The 17,372-nt window shown below is 48.3% G+C and overlaps 1 protein-coding gene across 2 annotated transcripts in view; it reads left to right on the top strand.

Annotated features, from left to right (window-relative positions):
- The window catches only part of PAN3 (poly(A) specific ribonuclease subunit PAN3), a 2,094,753-nt gene that overhangs the window by 1,232,549 nt on the left and 844,832 nt on the right, over window positions 1-17,372 (top strand). For both annotated transcript variants that reach the window (XM_069640299.1, XM_069640298.1), the window contains one exon: window positions 3,732-3,893. In XM_069640299.1, coding sequence (XP_069496400.1) covers window positions 3,732-3,893 — 162 coding nt within the window. The remainder of the gene's footprint in view (window positions 1-3,731; window positions 3,894-17,372) is intronic.

Here is a 17,372-nt window from a genome sequence, read left to right as displayed (position 1 = left end):
TGGAAACTTCTTCGAAAAGCACCATGAACAGCTTTTAAGCCTTCAGACCACCCCACCCACCTCAGCCCCTTCGAGGTCCCGACCCCCTGTGTCTCAACCGCCTTCTAAGAGGGTTCGTACTGATTTCCCAACTCAGAGTTTTAGACCTGTATGACCCTGAAGTCCATCCAGACGAACAGGAGGATGTTTTGTTTGATACATCTGATCCTCAATTTATGTATGAGGACTTGGACGAATTCTATGATGTGGATGATGAAGACCCAGACCAGGAGGCCAACATTTACTCCTTGGATTCACTCATTAATCAGGATCCTCCAGTAGTAGACTCCCCTATAGACAACCAACCACTACTCAACGAAGTTCTAACTAAGGTGGCAGAACACTTCCGCATAGATACCCAGGAGGTGGTAGAAGACAGAGACTTTCAAGTCTGTAGAACGCACAATCCAACCTTCTTTGGAGGCTCCCAACCTCACACGGGCCGTTAACCCGCATGTTGAAAAAATGTTCAGACCTGCACCTTCCAACCCTCTTTACATAAGAGGCCAGTTTAAACCGGACTCCCTGATGGTTACCACCGCACGGAAAAGAGCAGGCACTCCCCTTGCTTCTTGCATTGACACCCATTCCAAGAACGATACACAAGTGGGACAAGCGGTTCTAAGACACTTATTCGCTCATGAACCTTCTCATGTCCCACCTCCTTCTTCCACTGCTCGCTAATCTATGCACAGCATGTGATCTAAGCAGATTCCACAAGCCTCAAAAGGGATACATTACTAGCCGTAATCGTATTTCTGATGCTTGTATCTGCTTAGATTCACATGCAACCCACCCTTCCTCCCCTCGGAGAGAAGGTGCATGGATGCTTATGAGCTTGTCTTATAAGTCTCTGCTTGGATATAGCTGTACTCGCGCTACACCTCATGCTACCTCATGTCAGAAAAAATACAATCTGAGGGAACTCGATGTGTGAGGGATCATGGGTACAGTGGACGTCACACTAGGGATTAGTATTACTGGCACGCCCTGTTGACGTCCCTTTTCGAGTTTCGAAAACAACTGTAATACTCTGCAGCTTCCTTTAAGTTACTCACCGTAGTGTCTAACGTCGTTAGACCCCTTTCCTCCATACGTCCCACCAACCTCCCCCCTAATAAAACTTGTCATTAGGCAATGTTAAATCTATTGTCGACGCGTCAATGGGGACTGAGGTGTGTCGCCGGAGGGCAGAGTCAGGGCAGTGCATGCTCTCTGGGCCGTACCGCTTCACGCCTCTAAATTTAAAGGGGGAAATAGGTTTTTTCTGGTGAAAGGTTCCGTCTCCCGTCCCTTGGAAGGGACGCCCTTGCAGTATGGAGGAAGGACTAAGAGTACGTTAGTCACTACGGTGAGTAACTTATTATTTTTCATCTGAATCGAGAGATCTGCCTGCCACTGTTCTTCACGAACCTGCTGTCAGAGAGGGGGCCTGCAGTCCTTGATCCTCAAGAGGTTCGTTGCTCAAGTTTCATCTCTCTCAGAAAAAATCCTTCAAGAAGTCTGAGGCATTGTTTCTTTTGGGGGCTCCTCACCGAGCTCTCAGGCTTCCATCACCCGTTGGACAGCTCAAGCCATTTTTGAGGCGTTCACAGCCATGGACAAACCTGTTCCAGAGGGGATTCATGCCCATGCACTCACATCTAAGGCCATGGTCTTCGCGGTTCAAAGACTTGATTCTTGGGATGTGAACAGCAAAGTGGCTACTTGGGCCACTGTTGACCTTCTGTAAGCACTTCTCACTCTACACTAGCTCCAGGCGCAATGCAGTGTTTGGGCAGGCGGTTCTGAAGAACCTTTTTGCTTTGTCCTAGATATGAGGCAGGTTATCACAGCTCCACCCTATGTTCTTGTTTGGTGGAATCACCCGCAAGGATAGATGAAAGGGGATGGGACGTATGATTAAATAAAGGTTCCTCACTGTAGTTACTAGAGCACTCCTGTTTGTGTTAATACATTTGTAACACGCTCCCGGTACCCGAGGGCGTAAGGGCACCAACACAAAAAACACATGAAAAGAAGAAGAAAAAAAACGGGGACTAAGTTATGTACTGGCGGGCGGCTAACGTAGCATAATCTAAGAGAACAGAAAGGTCTTCAATTTCTTCTTAGTCTTCCGTAGAGGCAATGTTTCTAAGAGCAGGAGTCAAGGCATTCCATGCTAATTGGGCTGATATGCTGAATGCTCCATTACATGCTTTGTTTGTATTACATCGGGTTGCTTTTTTACAGATTTCTATTGTTAGATCTCAGCGAACGAACGCTGGGTTTTTTCACAATGGCTTCCATCAAGTAGGTTGGGATCTCGCCCACAATACATTTGTTGGTCATAAGTAGCAACCTAAAATGCACCTGGCCTGTATAGGGAGCCAATGTAGGCTCTGTCTTGCTTCCGACACATGGTCTCTTCTGTAAAGTCCTTTAATGACCCTCACGGCCCCATTCTGGGTAACCTGGAGGCGGTGGAAATCTGTCTTGGTGATGCCAAAAGACTGCCACAATAATCGAGTTTAGAGCCAATAATGGCTCTGGCTAAAGTCTCTGCGTTTTTCTCATAGTCCATAATACCCTTTCCTCATACGCCCCACCTGCCTTCCCCTGCTAGTATACCAATGGCTAATATGTAATAGGTGTAGCCAGGTATCCAAGCATCCGATATGTTTAAAGGGGACTGGGGTGAGGCACCTGAGGGTGGGGCCCCACTGGGGCGTTCACAGGCCCGAGGCTGTGCACCCGTGCACTATACTAAATTTAAAGGGGAAGCTCCATTTTTCGCTGCCAAAGTTTCTGGTACTGTCCCCATGTTGCGGGAAGCCCACAAGGATGGAGGAAAGGGAATGGACTAAGAGTACTCTAGAAAGTGCAAGAATGAGGCTAGAGAGATCACTTATATGTTCAATAAACAATTTTATATTTATACAAAGTTATTTTGTTATTTCTTCACAGAACAATTTCAGTACTTTTTATTCATAAATTACCTTAATTCACAACAGTTCAACATCTGCTCATTCATCTCACCATACATAAACCTACTCACTCTACACACTAAATGCTCATTTTTTATACAAAACGGGTGATTGCACCTGCACATAAAACCAGCACCTCGATGTGCATTTTTGTTACACCCAAAGCAATCGTTTGTGTTTTCTTCATAGAATGGCAATATGCTTATTCACAAGATCTACATATGTTTCGGTCGTGTTCTCATGGCCTATTTCTAATTGACCCAGTACTCTTCAAGCTTCTTCAGGATCAAGGTGGACCTACGTTGTGGTCTACCACAATGGGTGAAAGATGGGTGAACAATGATGATACTAATTGACACTCGCCTCCAACCTTCTGTGATGGGGTGGTGTCTTTGACACCACCCCATCACTGAAGGTTGGAGGCGAGTGTCAATTATCATTATTGTTGATGTGTACACACAAGTAATCTGTGTCGTTATTAAATGAGAGGTTAGAGAGTAATAGTTTGTTACTGTTTGATTTTGTTTATTGAACATATAAGTGATCTCTCTAGCCTCATTCGCCTAGGTCCGATTCTTGCACTTTCACGTATAACTTACATGGAGGACCTATGGTGTGTACAGGTACCATTAAACTTGAACCCTATGAGTACTCTAGTCGCAATGGTGAGAAACTTTAATTTTTGCTTCACAATAACTTGCATACATTTCTATTTCTCCCTTTTAGGAGTTCCTTCTGAAGTTGACAGCTACCACAGCCTTTTGCCTCTAGAGCCATTGCCACCACCCAACAGGATACAGAAATCCAGTAACTTTGGGTACATTACATCGTGCTATAAAGCTGTAAACAGTAAGGATGATCTGCCATATTGCCTTCGCAGGATACATGGTAAGCAATGTGTAAGACATTTATTCTGGGTTATAACGTTTTTATCTTGAAATATTTTTAACTGATTATGCGTTTAGCAGAGTGAAAAAATGGCATTTACATTCAATGCACTAAAGAGGACCACCAACAAGCACTTTTTGTTGTATTATATTAGGGTTTCAAATTGCTGGTAACTACTTGACTTCTGCTTCTACTCTGGAAGTGCCTCGTTAGCTTCAAACCAGTAGTTAAAGGGAGCTACTATTGGCTCTCCAGGCCAACTGGTGCCTTAGAAACATGCATATGTGAAGATCAGTTTCAGTGTTTGAAAATGTAAATAAAACATAATTAGGACAGATCTAGGACATATTTAACCATAATGGATCATACATAATGAACAAAACGTTACTGTGCATCTCATGTGGACGTTAGATATGCAGTATGCTGTGCACTCAATTTTGATCCCTCTATAGGCATAGCACTGCAGATATATGCGTTCTGCAAGACAATTTTAGTAGTATTCCAACTCCTGCATCCTGTACCCTCTTCAGGTTCCTGGTTGGAACAGCCTAAAATGTTTCATTTGTCACCTATGCATTGACTACGGTCACCTGCTGAGGGAATGTGAAATATTTCTATGTTTCCTTTTTGTTACTTGAAGTAGAAAAATGTGCATTGAGTGACTTTGTTGAAATGGGCCATGATGGGTAATGTGCAGTCCCTTTGGATGATCACGTTTTATCTACTGCAACATGGCTAGGGAAAGGACTTAGCTTAGAGAGGCACATGGCTGGATTCCATATAGCTGACTTGGTAGCACACAGCATAATCTACATTTTAGCTTCGTCAAATTGTAATCTGTTAATATTCATGCAGTTTTGAAGTTCTGCCATGCAATCTTAAGAAGGTGCAAGTCCTACTATTCTTGACAGTCTCGAGATTCATTTAGATCTGTGCATCAACATGCAAAAAAAGGAATCAAAGGCATGGAGTCATTTTGCTCGGGTTTGCATGTATGGAATAAATGGGGACTATTGCAGAGACTTGTGATATGCCTCCCAGCACGTTATGGGTCTAAGATTCAAACCCTCCTAGTTTAAGCAACTGGCATCGAGAAAGGACTTAATTCCCAAATGTCTTTTGTAATTACCAACCATAATGATCTACAAATGAGAATACTGTGCTGAAAATTATCGAAGGCAGCTGACAAGTCAAGTAATATCAAGTCTAATACCCTAGTGCAGAGGTCTTCAAACTGTGGGTCGCAAGAGCCCAGCATGAAAAGTAAAAAAAAACCAACTTTTTTTATTTTATTTTTTTAGATTGAGGATATGGGCAGGGTTGGCTTACATTGTCAGACTGGGCCATACAACTGTCTCAGGCACCAATGAAAAAGTGGCCCACAGTTGCAAATTGAGATTCATTCTTTTAGGCAAAGACTGTTAGAATAGTATCCAAGGGGGTGCTTTTTGTTAAAATGTAAGCAAATTTTGATATTTAAAGACCGTTTATTCAGCAACAATGGTCAAAACTGCTAGCTGCATAGTGAAGTAACTCATCAAACTGGCCCACATTGGCTAAAAAAAAAGTGCCCCATTTTTACTGGCCTACACTAGCATTTTGCATTTTTGGTACGGGCATTGCCCTATAGGCCAGTCTGTGCCTGGCAGCTCACCCATAATGGGCGAAGGGGTGTCCACCCAGTAGCCCCCTCAACCATTATGGAGGAGCTGAGGAGCCAGCCCAGTGAAACACTGAGCACTCCCTCAGCTGCTTTTTCCAGTTGAGGGAGTGCTCCTGGGCTGGCTGAACTGTCAGAGAAACACTGTTTCCCTTTGACAGTTCAGTTCCCCAGCCGCACATGCTCACTGAGCCATGCAAGGCTGGGGGTGTTTTGCTTTGCCACCCTTGCATAGCTCTTTGGAAATGCTGGCTGGGGCACTGCATGTCTGTTTGTGCGAGGGAGAGCTTCTGCGCCTCTTTGCACATACGGACAGAACAACCTGGAGTTGGGGCATTTCAGGTCCCTGCAGAAGGTACGTTTATCTTCATTTTTTAAATTTAAATATGTGTATGGATGTGTGTATGCTTGTGTTATGAGTGAGTGTATGGGAATGGGTGTTTGTATGAATGATAGAGTGATTGCTGTGTGAAGATGTGTTTGTTTTGTCCATTGAGCTGATTTTGGCGAGTGGGGAGTAGAAGGGGGAAGGAGGGTTGTACAACAAAGACATTTTAAAAATGCCTTTGTTGCCCAATCCCCCTGCCAAAATCAGCTCTCCTTCTGAGGCGCTGTGGAGTCCAGGGGACAGGGATGGTATTTTGTTTATCTATCATAGATGTCCAGTCAAAAATACCATGCTTTCCCCCTTGGCCCCCCAGCGCCAATTGCAAACTGTTTGGCTTTTTACCCTTTTTATTTTAAAGTAGGTTCTAAAATGCAATGTTTGAACCCATTATTTTAAAACAACACAAGGGGGGAAACCCCCCGAACTACCCTTGCTTGGTTCGGGCGCCCTAACTGCGCTCGGTCACTGTGGCATTTTTGTGGGAAATATTTATGCCCCTCCACTTAAAAAATTCACCATCTCTCACTGGCCCTCGGACTGTGTTGGGAACTGGGTGGGGGGAGCCCAGGGCCTGTGATGGGAGCAGGATGGGCGGGAGCACTGGATAGTCGTGGGAGAAGCGTGGGGAGAGCCGAGGGTCTGTGATGGGGTTGGGAGAGCCCAGGGACTGGGTAGGAGTGGGATGAGGGAGCCCAACGACTATACTGGTGGGGAGGCCAGGCACTATACTGGGAGTAGGGTGCGGTGACTGCGCACAATCATTCATAGCCATTTGTACATACTGTCCATTTGGTATTTTTTGGGGGGGCCCGGCCTGCCCAAATTTTGCTCAGGGGGGGCCCAGGCCAAAAAAGTTTGAAGACCACTGCCCTAGTGCTATCTGTCAGTAGGCATATGTCATCTGCCATGGAGGTTAATCACCAGTTCAGTCCCCCTACCTGGGCAAAACGCATTTTTAATATTTAAAAACTCCTACGTCCCGTCCCCTTTCCTCCATACTTGTGGGATATCTCTCCGTCCTGTGGGACAGGACCGGAGCACTTCGTAAAAAGCATCCAAAATGTGTTTTCCAAAATTTGTCCCTCCTCTCTTTCCTGAGCCATCAGTCCTTTTCTCCACTCGATCGGGGCCGGACGCACTTGCATCTTCGGAAGATTTTCTTCCCTTTTTTCCTCTATGGCTCTCGCTGGCGTTCGTTTACTAGTCTGTCTTTCAAATTAGACTTTCCAGATTGTTCTGTCGTGTCACCGTCGCTTCGCGAGGGCGGATCCCCATCCTCTTTGTTTAGAGTGTTTGGGTCCGGAAAACCGTTGGGACTCCTGTTTTTTTTACTGTGACTCCCTTTCGGTCTGGGCACTTCAACGTCGGTTGGAGCGGTGGGAGGTGGTGTTCCGACGAACTCCTCCTTCGCATTTTTAGGCATTCATCGACGAGAAGAAAAAACGCCCGGTAAGTTCGTTACTTTTCAGAGCACCCCGACCGGGGGATACCTTCCCGGGTTCCTCGCGGGCCAGGAGGGGCGTTGATCGCTCTGTTACCGGGGTTCGCCCTGAGGTGCCCGTTGGGCCTAATAATTCTATCAGAGTTTTCTCCAAGGGTCTCCGTAAGGGGCCTGTGAACACCAGAGTACGCTCCGAGGCCCCTCCTGTGGGGGCTGTTTGTAGACCCAGTTCTACTGATTCGTGGGGTACCGGAGTTCGCTCTGAGGCCTCTCTGTCTGCTTCCCTCAAAAACAAAACCGGGGTGCGCCCTGAGGCCTTGGCTGGGCTTATAGTTATCGAACGGATGTTCGAGGCCCGCGCAGAAAAGGCTGTTACGAGCCTGGGTCCGAGGTCCCCCGTACAGAGGCTAAAGCTACCAACAGTTCTGAGAGGCCGGTCAAGGCTTTGTCGGTGAAAGCGCACCGTTCCCGCTCTTGTGGTGACACCAGATCTGTTGAGGGGGCAAAGAAGCAAAGTTCTTCTTTTACCGGCAGTGCCGAGGTCCTTCCTTTGAGGCCTGGAATGTTTTTGTGACTTGCCAACTGAGCCTTCATAGTACCGGCTCGGCCGAGGTTCCTTATGTTAAGGCTAAGATTAAGACCCCTGATCCATCGACGGGGACCCCTGCCTCACTTCCTCACGTGCCGCAGTTCCCCTCAGATGAGGACAAAATGGTGCCCGTTCCCCCCACGACCACGGCAGCCATTTTAGGTGCTACCCCTACAACTACACCATCGGCCTCTGGTGTAGGGCTTGGCCCCTTTGGTGAACCTAAGGTCCCTTGTGCGCATCCTTACCGGCCGGTTTGATTGGAACGCCCGGATGCCTCTTCTGCACAATGTTTTGTTGCCCGCGGGGGCGGCACCTTTGATTTATGTGGATACGTCGGTGGAGGGGCCGGTGTGGCACCCTTCCCCCGTTACGTCCATGGATTTGTCCACCTCATGAGAGGCCTCCTCAGGTTCCGAAACAGTCTCCTGAGGATGCCTTTTTCGGTAAATTTCAGGCGCTTATGCGCACCAACCCCATGAGGGAATATTTCAAAGGGCTTTTCAAGGAGATATGTCCACCTGCGTCTCCGGCTCCACCCGTTCCTCCGGTGGGCCCGCCGGCGTCTCCCTTGCCCGTGGTGCCTCCCCTGGCTCTTCCGCCTGTGCCTCCGTTTTCTCCAGTGGACAAGGCAGTGCCTGACACGGCTCAGCAGGATCCTGACCTGTTAGATGACCCTCAAGGCGATCAGGACAACGAGGACCTGCCCCGCTCTATCAGAGCCTTCATGACCGGGTACTGGACATGAGTTTCTTAATGTGCCGGTGTCCGAGGCACCCGCTCCGCAGGAGGGCGTGCTTTCTGGGGCGTTCGCCCTGTCTCCTTTGGAGCGTACTGGCCTGTTCCTGCAGAAGGACGTTCTGGCCGAGGTCCGAAGAGTCTGAGAAAAGCCACACTCGGGACTCTTTGTCAGTAAGAAGATTGATGCAAGGTACAGTCTACATTCCTCGGAAGAGGTGGCCCTGTCGTCTTGTCTTCCTCCCTCCTCCACAGTGGTGGCTGCGGCCACTTTGCAATCCAGGCCAGCAGCATCCTCTTCCACGACGGCTACTCGGGTCCTGGGTAAGGAGGACAAGCTCCTTGACTCCCAAGGGAGGAAAATCATTGCCAACTCGGCCTTGCAGCTCAGGCAGGCCAACGCCGAATTGATATTGGCGGGAGCTAACATGCGGATGTGGAAAGGTCTGTCGGAGTTTGAGGAGCACATCCCGGTCGAGAAGCTAGAAGACTTCAAAGGAGGCCTTTCCGATGCAAGGGTCTTGGCCCAGGATCTCCTGGAGGCTGCAGCTCATCAGAGACACCTCGGCTCGGGGCCTGATGCTTGGGGTTGATACCTCACGGCAGGCGTGGCTGCATGCCACTAAATTTTCTAAGGAAGTGCAAGACAAGGTGTTGGACCTTCCATTCAATGGTAAGGAGCTTTTTCATTCTTCTACTGATGTAGAGCTCACCAAAACCAAGGATAGCACTCAGACTGCTAAATCATTGTCTGTTCTGGTTAAAGCTCCTTTCAAATCCCAGAGACCGTTGTCGCAAAGTCGACCTTCCTCTGGTTTTAGGGGCTTCCTCGACCGCAAATCTCGCAGAGTGGATACTCCTGCGGGGAATAACCGCCGTAGCCAACAGCGTACGCGGTTTTTCTCCCGCTCCTCAGCCTCCTCATCAGGTTCAGGTGGCACCGCCACCGCTAAGCCTGCAAAATGAGGGTTTTCTGCGCTCGCACAAGACCCTGGTGGGAGGACGCATTGCGTCTCATTGGGAGGCGTGACAGACCATCACAGAAGACAGATGGGTCTTGTTAGTCGCTCGAGCGGCCTTCTGCTTACCTTTGTCCCCTACCCCACCCCTCAACCCTCCTTTTCAGCTGTCGGGCCCACCCTCCCTCAAGGCCGAGGTTCAGAAACTTCTGGACCTCAGAGCTGTGGAACTGGTTCCCCTTGGGGAGCGAGGGGAGGGCTTCTACTCCCGGCTGTTTACGGTGCCCAAACTCAACCAGGCTGGCCTGCGCACCATCCTGGACCTTTCCCAGTTCAATCTTTTCCTACCCCAAGAGAAATTCAAGATGATCACGCCCGGCCAGATACGCTCCTCTTTGCAGATGGGCGATTGGCTCAGCGTGGTGGATCTTCAGGATGCGTACATGCATATCCTGATTTGGAATCCACACAGGAGATACCTCCGCTTCTCTTTGTGAGAGGAGCACTTCCAGTTTTGGGTGCTTCCTTTTGGCCTCAGCTCGGCGCCACGTGTCTTCACGAAGATGTCGGTGATTGCGGCCTATCTTCGTCTCCAGGGTATCCATGTGTATCCTTATTTGGACGACTGGCTCTTACGCAGCCCTTGTCCGTTGGCAGCAGCGGGCAACCTCCAGTCTCTCCTTCAGCTCCTGTTCCATCTTGGGCTGTCGGTGAACTGGCGGAAATCCTCCATGGCGGTCTCACAGGACCTGATCTTCCTGGGTTTTCGTTGGAACACGATCGACTGCAGAGTGTATCTGACCGGGGACAGAATGGCGGATCTGTTGGCCACGTGTCAGATGTTTGCGCAGTCGGAGAGCATGTCGCCCTGGTGGTTCCAGAGGCTTCTGGGCCTCATGGCCTCGTGTGTACTGGCTCTTCCTCTTGCTCGTCTCAAAATGAGACGGACCCAGATGGCTCTTCGGAATTCATGGCGTCAGGCAGTGGATTCGGATTCCATGCGGATAATGATTCCGGATTCAATGAGAGTGGACCTGGACTGGTGGTCATCTCTCAGCAACCTGTCGGTGGGCGTGGGGTTTCAGGACCCAGCCCCCATGGTGACGATCACAACGGACTCCTCCCTTCTGGGGTGGGGTGTGACGTTAGATCTTCTTCAGGTCTGGGACCTCTGGTCGCCTCAGGACAAGCTCCTGCACATAAATCATTTGGAGCTTCTGGCGATCTTTCTGGCACTCAAGGCATTCAGACCGCTCATTGTCAACAAGGTGGTCCGCATAAGAACGGACAATGTGGTATCAATGTATTACATGAACAAGCAAGGGGGAACAAAGTCCCCCCCCCCCCCGTCTCCCATCGTGGACCTGTCCATCCAGATTTGGGAGTGGGCCGTGCTTCACGGTGTCTGGCTGCTTGCAGTGCACATCCCGGGCCAGCTGAATGTCACAGTAGATGCCCTCAGCCAGCGGACAGTGGTCAGCTACGAGTGGGAGTTGAAGGCAGAGGTCCTATCATGGATTTTCTCGCGTTGGGGCACACCAGAGGTGGACCTCTTCGCCACAGCGGTGAACAAGAAACTTCCTCAGTATGCCTCCAGAGGGGGGCTGGGAGGCTCCTCTCTGGGGGATGCTCTCGAGATTCCATGGCACAACATGAGAGCTTGCGCCTTCCCGCCTCTGCCTCTAGTTCACCGTGCAATTTGGAAGTTGATGAACTCTGTGAACTGTTCCCTTCTACTGATAGCCCCGTGGTGGCCGGCCAGGTTTTGGTTCTCAGAACTTCAACAACTGTCAATGTCTCCACCGATCAGGTTACCAGTAGCTCCCGATCTTCTTCACCAGGGGGAACAACAGATGTGGCACCCCTCCCCACAATCGCTCAGCTTGGCGGCATGGTGCCTGAGTTCAAGTCTTTAGAGCATCTGAGTTTGTCTGCGGATAACATGCGCATTATCCAGGAAACCCCCGACCAGATCTCAATACAGGAGTAAATGGCTCAGGTTCTGTCATTGGTGTTTGGAGAAGAAGTTGGATCTGAGGGTGGCCACGATTGACACGGTGCTGTCCTTCGTGTCCTCCCTAGCAGAGTCAGGGGTTCATGTTCTGTCATGCAGGACTTCTCTCAGCGGTTTCTACTTACTTTTCTACAGACCTTTGTTCTTATTCTCTAACTAACCCAGTGGTGAAAAGGCATTTTGCTGGCTTGACACGCCTCTACCCTCCGGTTCGTAATACGCACCCACCATGGGACCTAAATGTAGTCCTGACGGCGCTGTGCCATAAACCCTTTGAACCAATGGCTAAGGTAGACCTCAAGTATTTGTCTTGGAAAGTGTCCTTTCTGGTCGCTGTTACATCAGCGAGGAGAGTGAGTGAGCTCTAGGCATTGTCGGTGGAGCATCCTTTCTTGGTCTTTCACAAGGACAAGGTAGTCCGTCGGACAAACCCGGCTTTTCTACCGAAGGTGGTGACCGAATTCCATCTGAATCAGTGCATCTCCCTTCCGGTCTTTTTTCCGAACCCTGCCTCAGAGGCTGAAAGGGTTCTATACTGTCTTGGTGTCCGAAGAGCTCTTAAGTTCTACCTGGACAGGACCTCCGAGTTTAGGAGTTCTTTTCAACTTTTTGTGACCTTCGGTAACCCTTGGGGCAAGCCGGCGTCTAAGGCAACTATTTCTAGGTGGATCGCCGCCTGCATCACTGAGTCTTTCACCGTCCAAGGGCTGAAACCTCCTAAGGGTATCCATGCACACCTGGTGTGGGGCAAGGCAGCCGCGGTTGCTTTTCAGAAATATGTCCCCTGGGAGTCCATCGCTAGGGCAGCTACTTGGGCCTCCCCATCTGCTTTCTGTAAGCATTACTGTCTCGACATGAGCTCAAGAGCTGACGCTCCGTTTGGTCAGGCTGTGCTGAAGAACCTGTTTCAGTAAGGGGTATTTCCACCCACCCGTAGTTCCTGTAAGGAGTGCTTGGGAATCTCCCACAAGTATGGAGGAAAGGGGATGGGATGTATGAGTATTACCAGGTTACTCACCGTAGTGACTACCTTACTCCTAGTCCCCTTTCCTCCATACGCCCTCCCGCCGTCCCCTCTAATAAGGTTCCTCTGTTATTGCTAATGGGTCTTTGACCTGGCGATAGAAAAGGACTGATCGGTGATGCGCGGGGCGGAGCCTTGGTGGGTGGGCTTACGGCCGCGTGCCGGGCCCCACGCAGGAAAGAGAGGAGGGACACATTTTTGAAAAAACCTTTTGGATGCTTTTTACAAAGTGCTCCGGTCCCATCCCACAGGACGGAGAGATGTCCCACAAGTATGGAGGAAAGGGGACTATGGACTAGGAGTAAGGTGGTCACTACGGTGAGTAACCTGGTAATTGTTAGGCATAAAGTGAAAATAGTCAGATGTGCATGGAGCCGTCTTATTTCCTGATGTTGTTATGCCAGTTGTTGGGGATCAGCCCTATCATATCACCCACTTCTTTCCCTGATGAGAAATATGTAAGTAAATGTTTGCATACAAAGTGAAATAATTAGGTTTGCAATGGACATTGGTGCTCAATCACAGGATCTTCGTTAATGCTCGACACTGATTTTATGTCAATGTGCAAGATCTTGGAACACCGGTTAACAATGGTTACATGGCTTCATCGAAAAATGTTTAATTGAAACATTTTTCACCTAATGTAGATTAATGACATTTTTCATTGAAAATGTGTATCAAATTTACCTTTTATTTTATTTTTTTAATAGCGGGTGCCTCCAAAACCCGTTTCTGCCCTTTAAAACGCCCCAAAAATTCATATATATATAAATTTTTTTTTTTTTTTTTTTTTAATTGGGGGGGTTCCCCCAAACCCTTTTTTCCAAATGTGTAACCCTTTACCCCATCCAAACATACATACATATGTTTTAAATAAGAAAAAAATGTATTGAAATATTTGTTCAATTAAAAATGTTTTCAATTAAGCATTTTTGATGAAACATCTTCCACTTAAATATTTTTCAATGAAAAGATTGTATACCGTTAACAAGAGAGGAAATGTTCCATTTAAAATAGATAAATGAACATGCTTCACATCACCGCTGATTAACAACTTTTTACTCTTCAAAAAAAATAAAAAGGTAGGTGGACCAGGACCCAAGCATGCACAATGAACATTTACAAAATAACTGTCACTTAGTCATCAAGTTGCTCTACAGTCAGACAATGCCTTGCCGTGACAGATGGACTCATTTTCCTTCTCCTTCACTTAGGAAGCTATCCAGATTGGAAAATAGTTTTTCCTCATATCTTACTAAGCAGTTTTTTGTTATCCTTTGCTTTAGAACAGTGTTTTGGACCGATAGGACATGTACACGCCTTTTTACCCCCCTCCACCGGTTTCTTTTTTATTGGCCCTTGTTGCTTTTTGACATGTGATGTGGTGAGCCAGTCGTTTGGCGGTCACCAAGTGGGATGACGAAGAACAAAAAACGAAATTTTATAAATTTCATGTTTTTTATTAAAGGGTTTATACTTGGGTGGCAAAATGTCTTACTGTATTTTGTCAGCAATGCCGTAATAGAAGAGTCTTTCTAATGTATATTGGCCTTGCACAGATTCCTCTCCTTGGATATATTCCTGCAGCTTCAGCTGATCACCGAAAACCAGGGTTTGCTGTGCGACTTCGGTGTCTGGATTCCTCAATGCATGCATTCCACAATGCCAGATATGATGTTATCCATACATGTTGCTCGTGCCCTGTGACCTCAGTTCCTTTTTTCGATATGCTCTGCATGCATCACAGAGCATCATTGGTTTCGTCACAGACATGGTTTTCATTTTTTTCATTTTCTGAAATATCTACTTCCAAGCTGTTGGGTTTGAAAGGAGTGCAGACTGTGACACAGAAATGTCACTAACGGAAGTCCGTGCTAGTCAAGGGCGCATTCTGGACCACTGTTTTGCTGTGCTGCTTTGCTTGCTTGCTGTGCTGTGTAGCGGTTGCCTCCTGGATTTACCCTGCAGTCTCCTTAGTCTCCTGTGAACAACACGAACCAGTCTGTATTTACAATCTTTAAAATTCTGACAGAATAAGGCACTGTTGCCTTAAGAGCTGCGAAACATGTAGCTCCGCCCATTCAGGAAGTGGGTGCAGGAATAAAAGGAAGGCATTGACGCCATTGCGGCGTGAAGCCCTTGCTAGTCGAGGGCGCATTCTGGACCACTGTTTTGCTGTTTGCTGCCTTGCTGGGCGCTGGACGCCGGACTCTTTTCCTCCCCGGACGAACAGTGTTATATTACCTACTAAGGGGCAGTGAACTCTGGTAACTAGTACGGATCCGGCTGGCGATTAGCTCTCCCTGCTACCAGAATGGATAAGCTGTCATGATAGCCTACCAGGCTGGGCTCATATTCCTGTGGAAAACACCTAACAACCTACTAACTGGGCAGTATTTCTTTGTTCATTGACTGGGTGCTGTGGAGTAGCAGGGGCTTGGGTGCTCCGCCTCTGGATTCATTACTAGTTCTGTAACGTTTCTTGTAACGTTTCTCTCAGTAGCTGCTCATAACGTCACAGAGCTATTTGGCGGCTATATCCAATGTAGCGTCTTTGTCTGCTGGCTCTGAAGCTGCAGTGACTGCGGGACTTGGTCCTTTGAACCGCGCTTCTTGTATAACGGCTTGTTTTGTTCCACTTGCGCTGGAGCTGTACTTTAAGATTTAACCAGTTCCCATCTAGTCATTGTCTCTATGCCAGCTTAGTCTCGAAGACTGTTTTTTTCTGTGGAATCGGTTTGGGTATACCTGGGGACTGCGGGGGCTTGCCACTGGCATTCCCCTCTGACCTAGGAATTGCCCATTTGCCTGAACTACAGCTAATCAAACAGATCATGCGATCTACACTATGCACTGGGGGAGAGTCGGATATGGCTGCCACTCAAAGCCTGTTAGCTGTACCTCTTATTGCTCATCCCACGGATCTAACACAAGTGGGTAAATCGGAGCCAAGGCTGCGGAGGTCCCTTTCATACGCCTCAACCAAAGAATGCTCGCCCACATTTACATCCAACCTGACTATCCCCCGTGATTCCATCCATGTTTTACCGCTTAGTCCGAATGAACAGGTACTGGGGGCTATCCAACTGGCTGGCCATGTTCATATATCCCATCCCCTGGTATCCTCGCTGCGTATGGATGAGTCCACTCAACGTATGTCGACTACCAATGTCTCATCCCATGGTCTACACCAAGTGCAATGCCATCTCTCTGAAAGAGGAGTGCGGGTCCCTCGGTTCCAAACAGCTAACTCCACCCCGGGCCCAAAACCTATCTCATGCCAACGTGTTATGGACCACTATTTCCCCAAGACCATCATTACCAGTACTGAACTTAAAGCTTTACCAGCTATTAAATGTAAAGCTATTTTAGACCACTCGGTCATGATCTCCCAGCCTAATTTTTCCGGCATGAAGGACTTTACTGACATCAGCATCCTTGAGGTGGCAGACCAAGCTGAGGCAGATCTGAAGTCTGATTCACCACCTTCTCGGCCTTCAGCCAAGCAGGATGGGGTGGTGTGACACTGGATTCACTAACTCCATTGGTCACTGGAATCTCTCCTGATTTTGATCAATTTGAAAAACCCCAAATACCACCAGCAGGGGGGCAGGAGGGTTCGATTGATTCATCAGCGCTTCACCATACCCTGAGGGAAGTTGATGAACGCTTTCGATTGACACACCCCACAGTATCGACCTTAAATGTTGTTTTGTGCTCCTTTGTCCCCTTGTACGATAAATTGTGGGCTGAATTGAAGTCAACTAATGTGATTCTGTCTGAGGTTATGTTTAAATTAGAGGAGCTGAGAACAGAGGTCCGTTTGGGAAAGGATGGAGTGGGGCATAGAGATGGGCAACCCATGCCTCCATGCCCATCTACTGCAGGGAGCCGAGCAAGTGATCTGTGTGCCGGCCTCCCTTGGTGCTTCCGATTTGGCAATTATTGAAATCTCGGATGATACTATTGCAACTGAACACCCTACTATATCAGCCCCAGATGTGCACTTGGTTCATAATCTGTCACAGACTATCCCAGTATGCCCTGCTGTTGTGATTCTTCCCAATGTTATAACCTCCCCTGGGGAAACTTGTGAAAATGATGATTTGTTTAATGAAATACCTAAGACAAAGTGACAATATAACGAGAGTGAATGTGCTAAATGGGGAGACAGGCAAGAGGCAAACAGAGTTTTCGTAAAAATCGGCTCTTATCTATTAGAGCTGCTCATACTTCTCTGTTTTGACCTGGTCTGCCTCCCGTGGTGGAACTTGAATCCCCTACCCTGGTCCCGCCCCTAGCAACAAAGAAAGTGGATTCTATGAACCAAATCGACTTTAGATGGGAAATCCGCCCTGGTGGAGTGGCTGTTGGGGAGGACAATAGAATTGGGGCATCTGAGGTCCTGAAGGCCCCAGATTCTGTTGAGGCCCCATGTGCCTGTAATCCAACAAAGGTGGCTCTTAAATCTCCTGCACCCAAGAATTTGGCTGTACTACCCCCACCACTAATCCCCACTTTAATTTCTATTTTTGCAGGGGGGGGGGGACAGTACCCCCCTCGGGGAATCACTGAGCGAATTGAGTCAGTCTGGGGACCCTGCAGGGGGCCTCTACCTCGGGTGAGATGCAGTCCGACCATGGGAGGGGCAGTCTATCTATCCTAG

The sequence above is a fragment of the Ambystoma mexicanum genome, chromosome 7q (assembly GCF_040938575.1).
Source record: "Ambystoma mexicanum isolate Mex_15411 chromosome 7q, UKY_AmexF1_1, whole genome shotgun sequence".
Classification (NCBI taxonomy): domain Eukaryota; kingdom Metazoa; phylum Chordata; class Amphibia; order Caudata; family Ambystomatidae; genus Ambystoma; species Ambystoma mexicanum.
The sequence above is the reverse complement of the archived record's forward strand: the minus strand, read 5'-3'. Positions and strand labels throughout refer to the sequence as shown.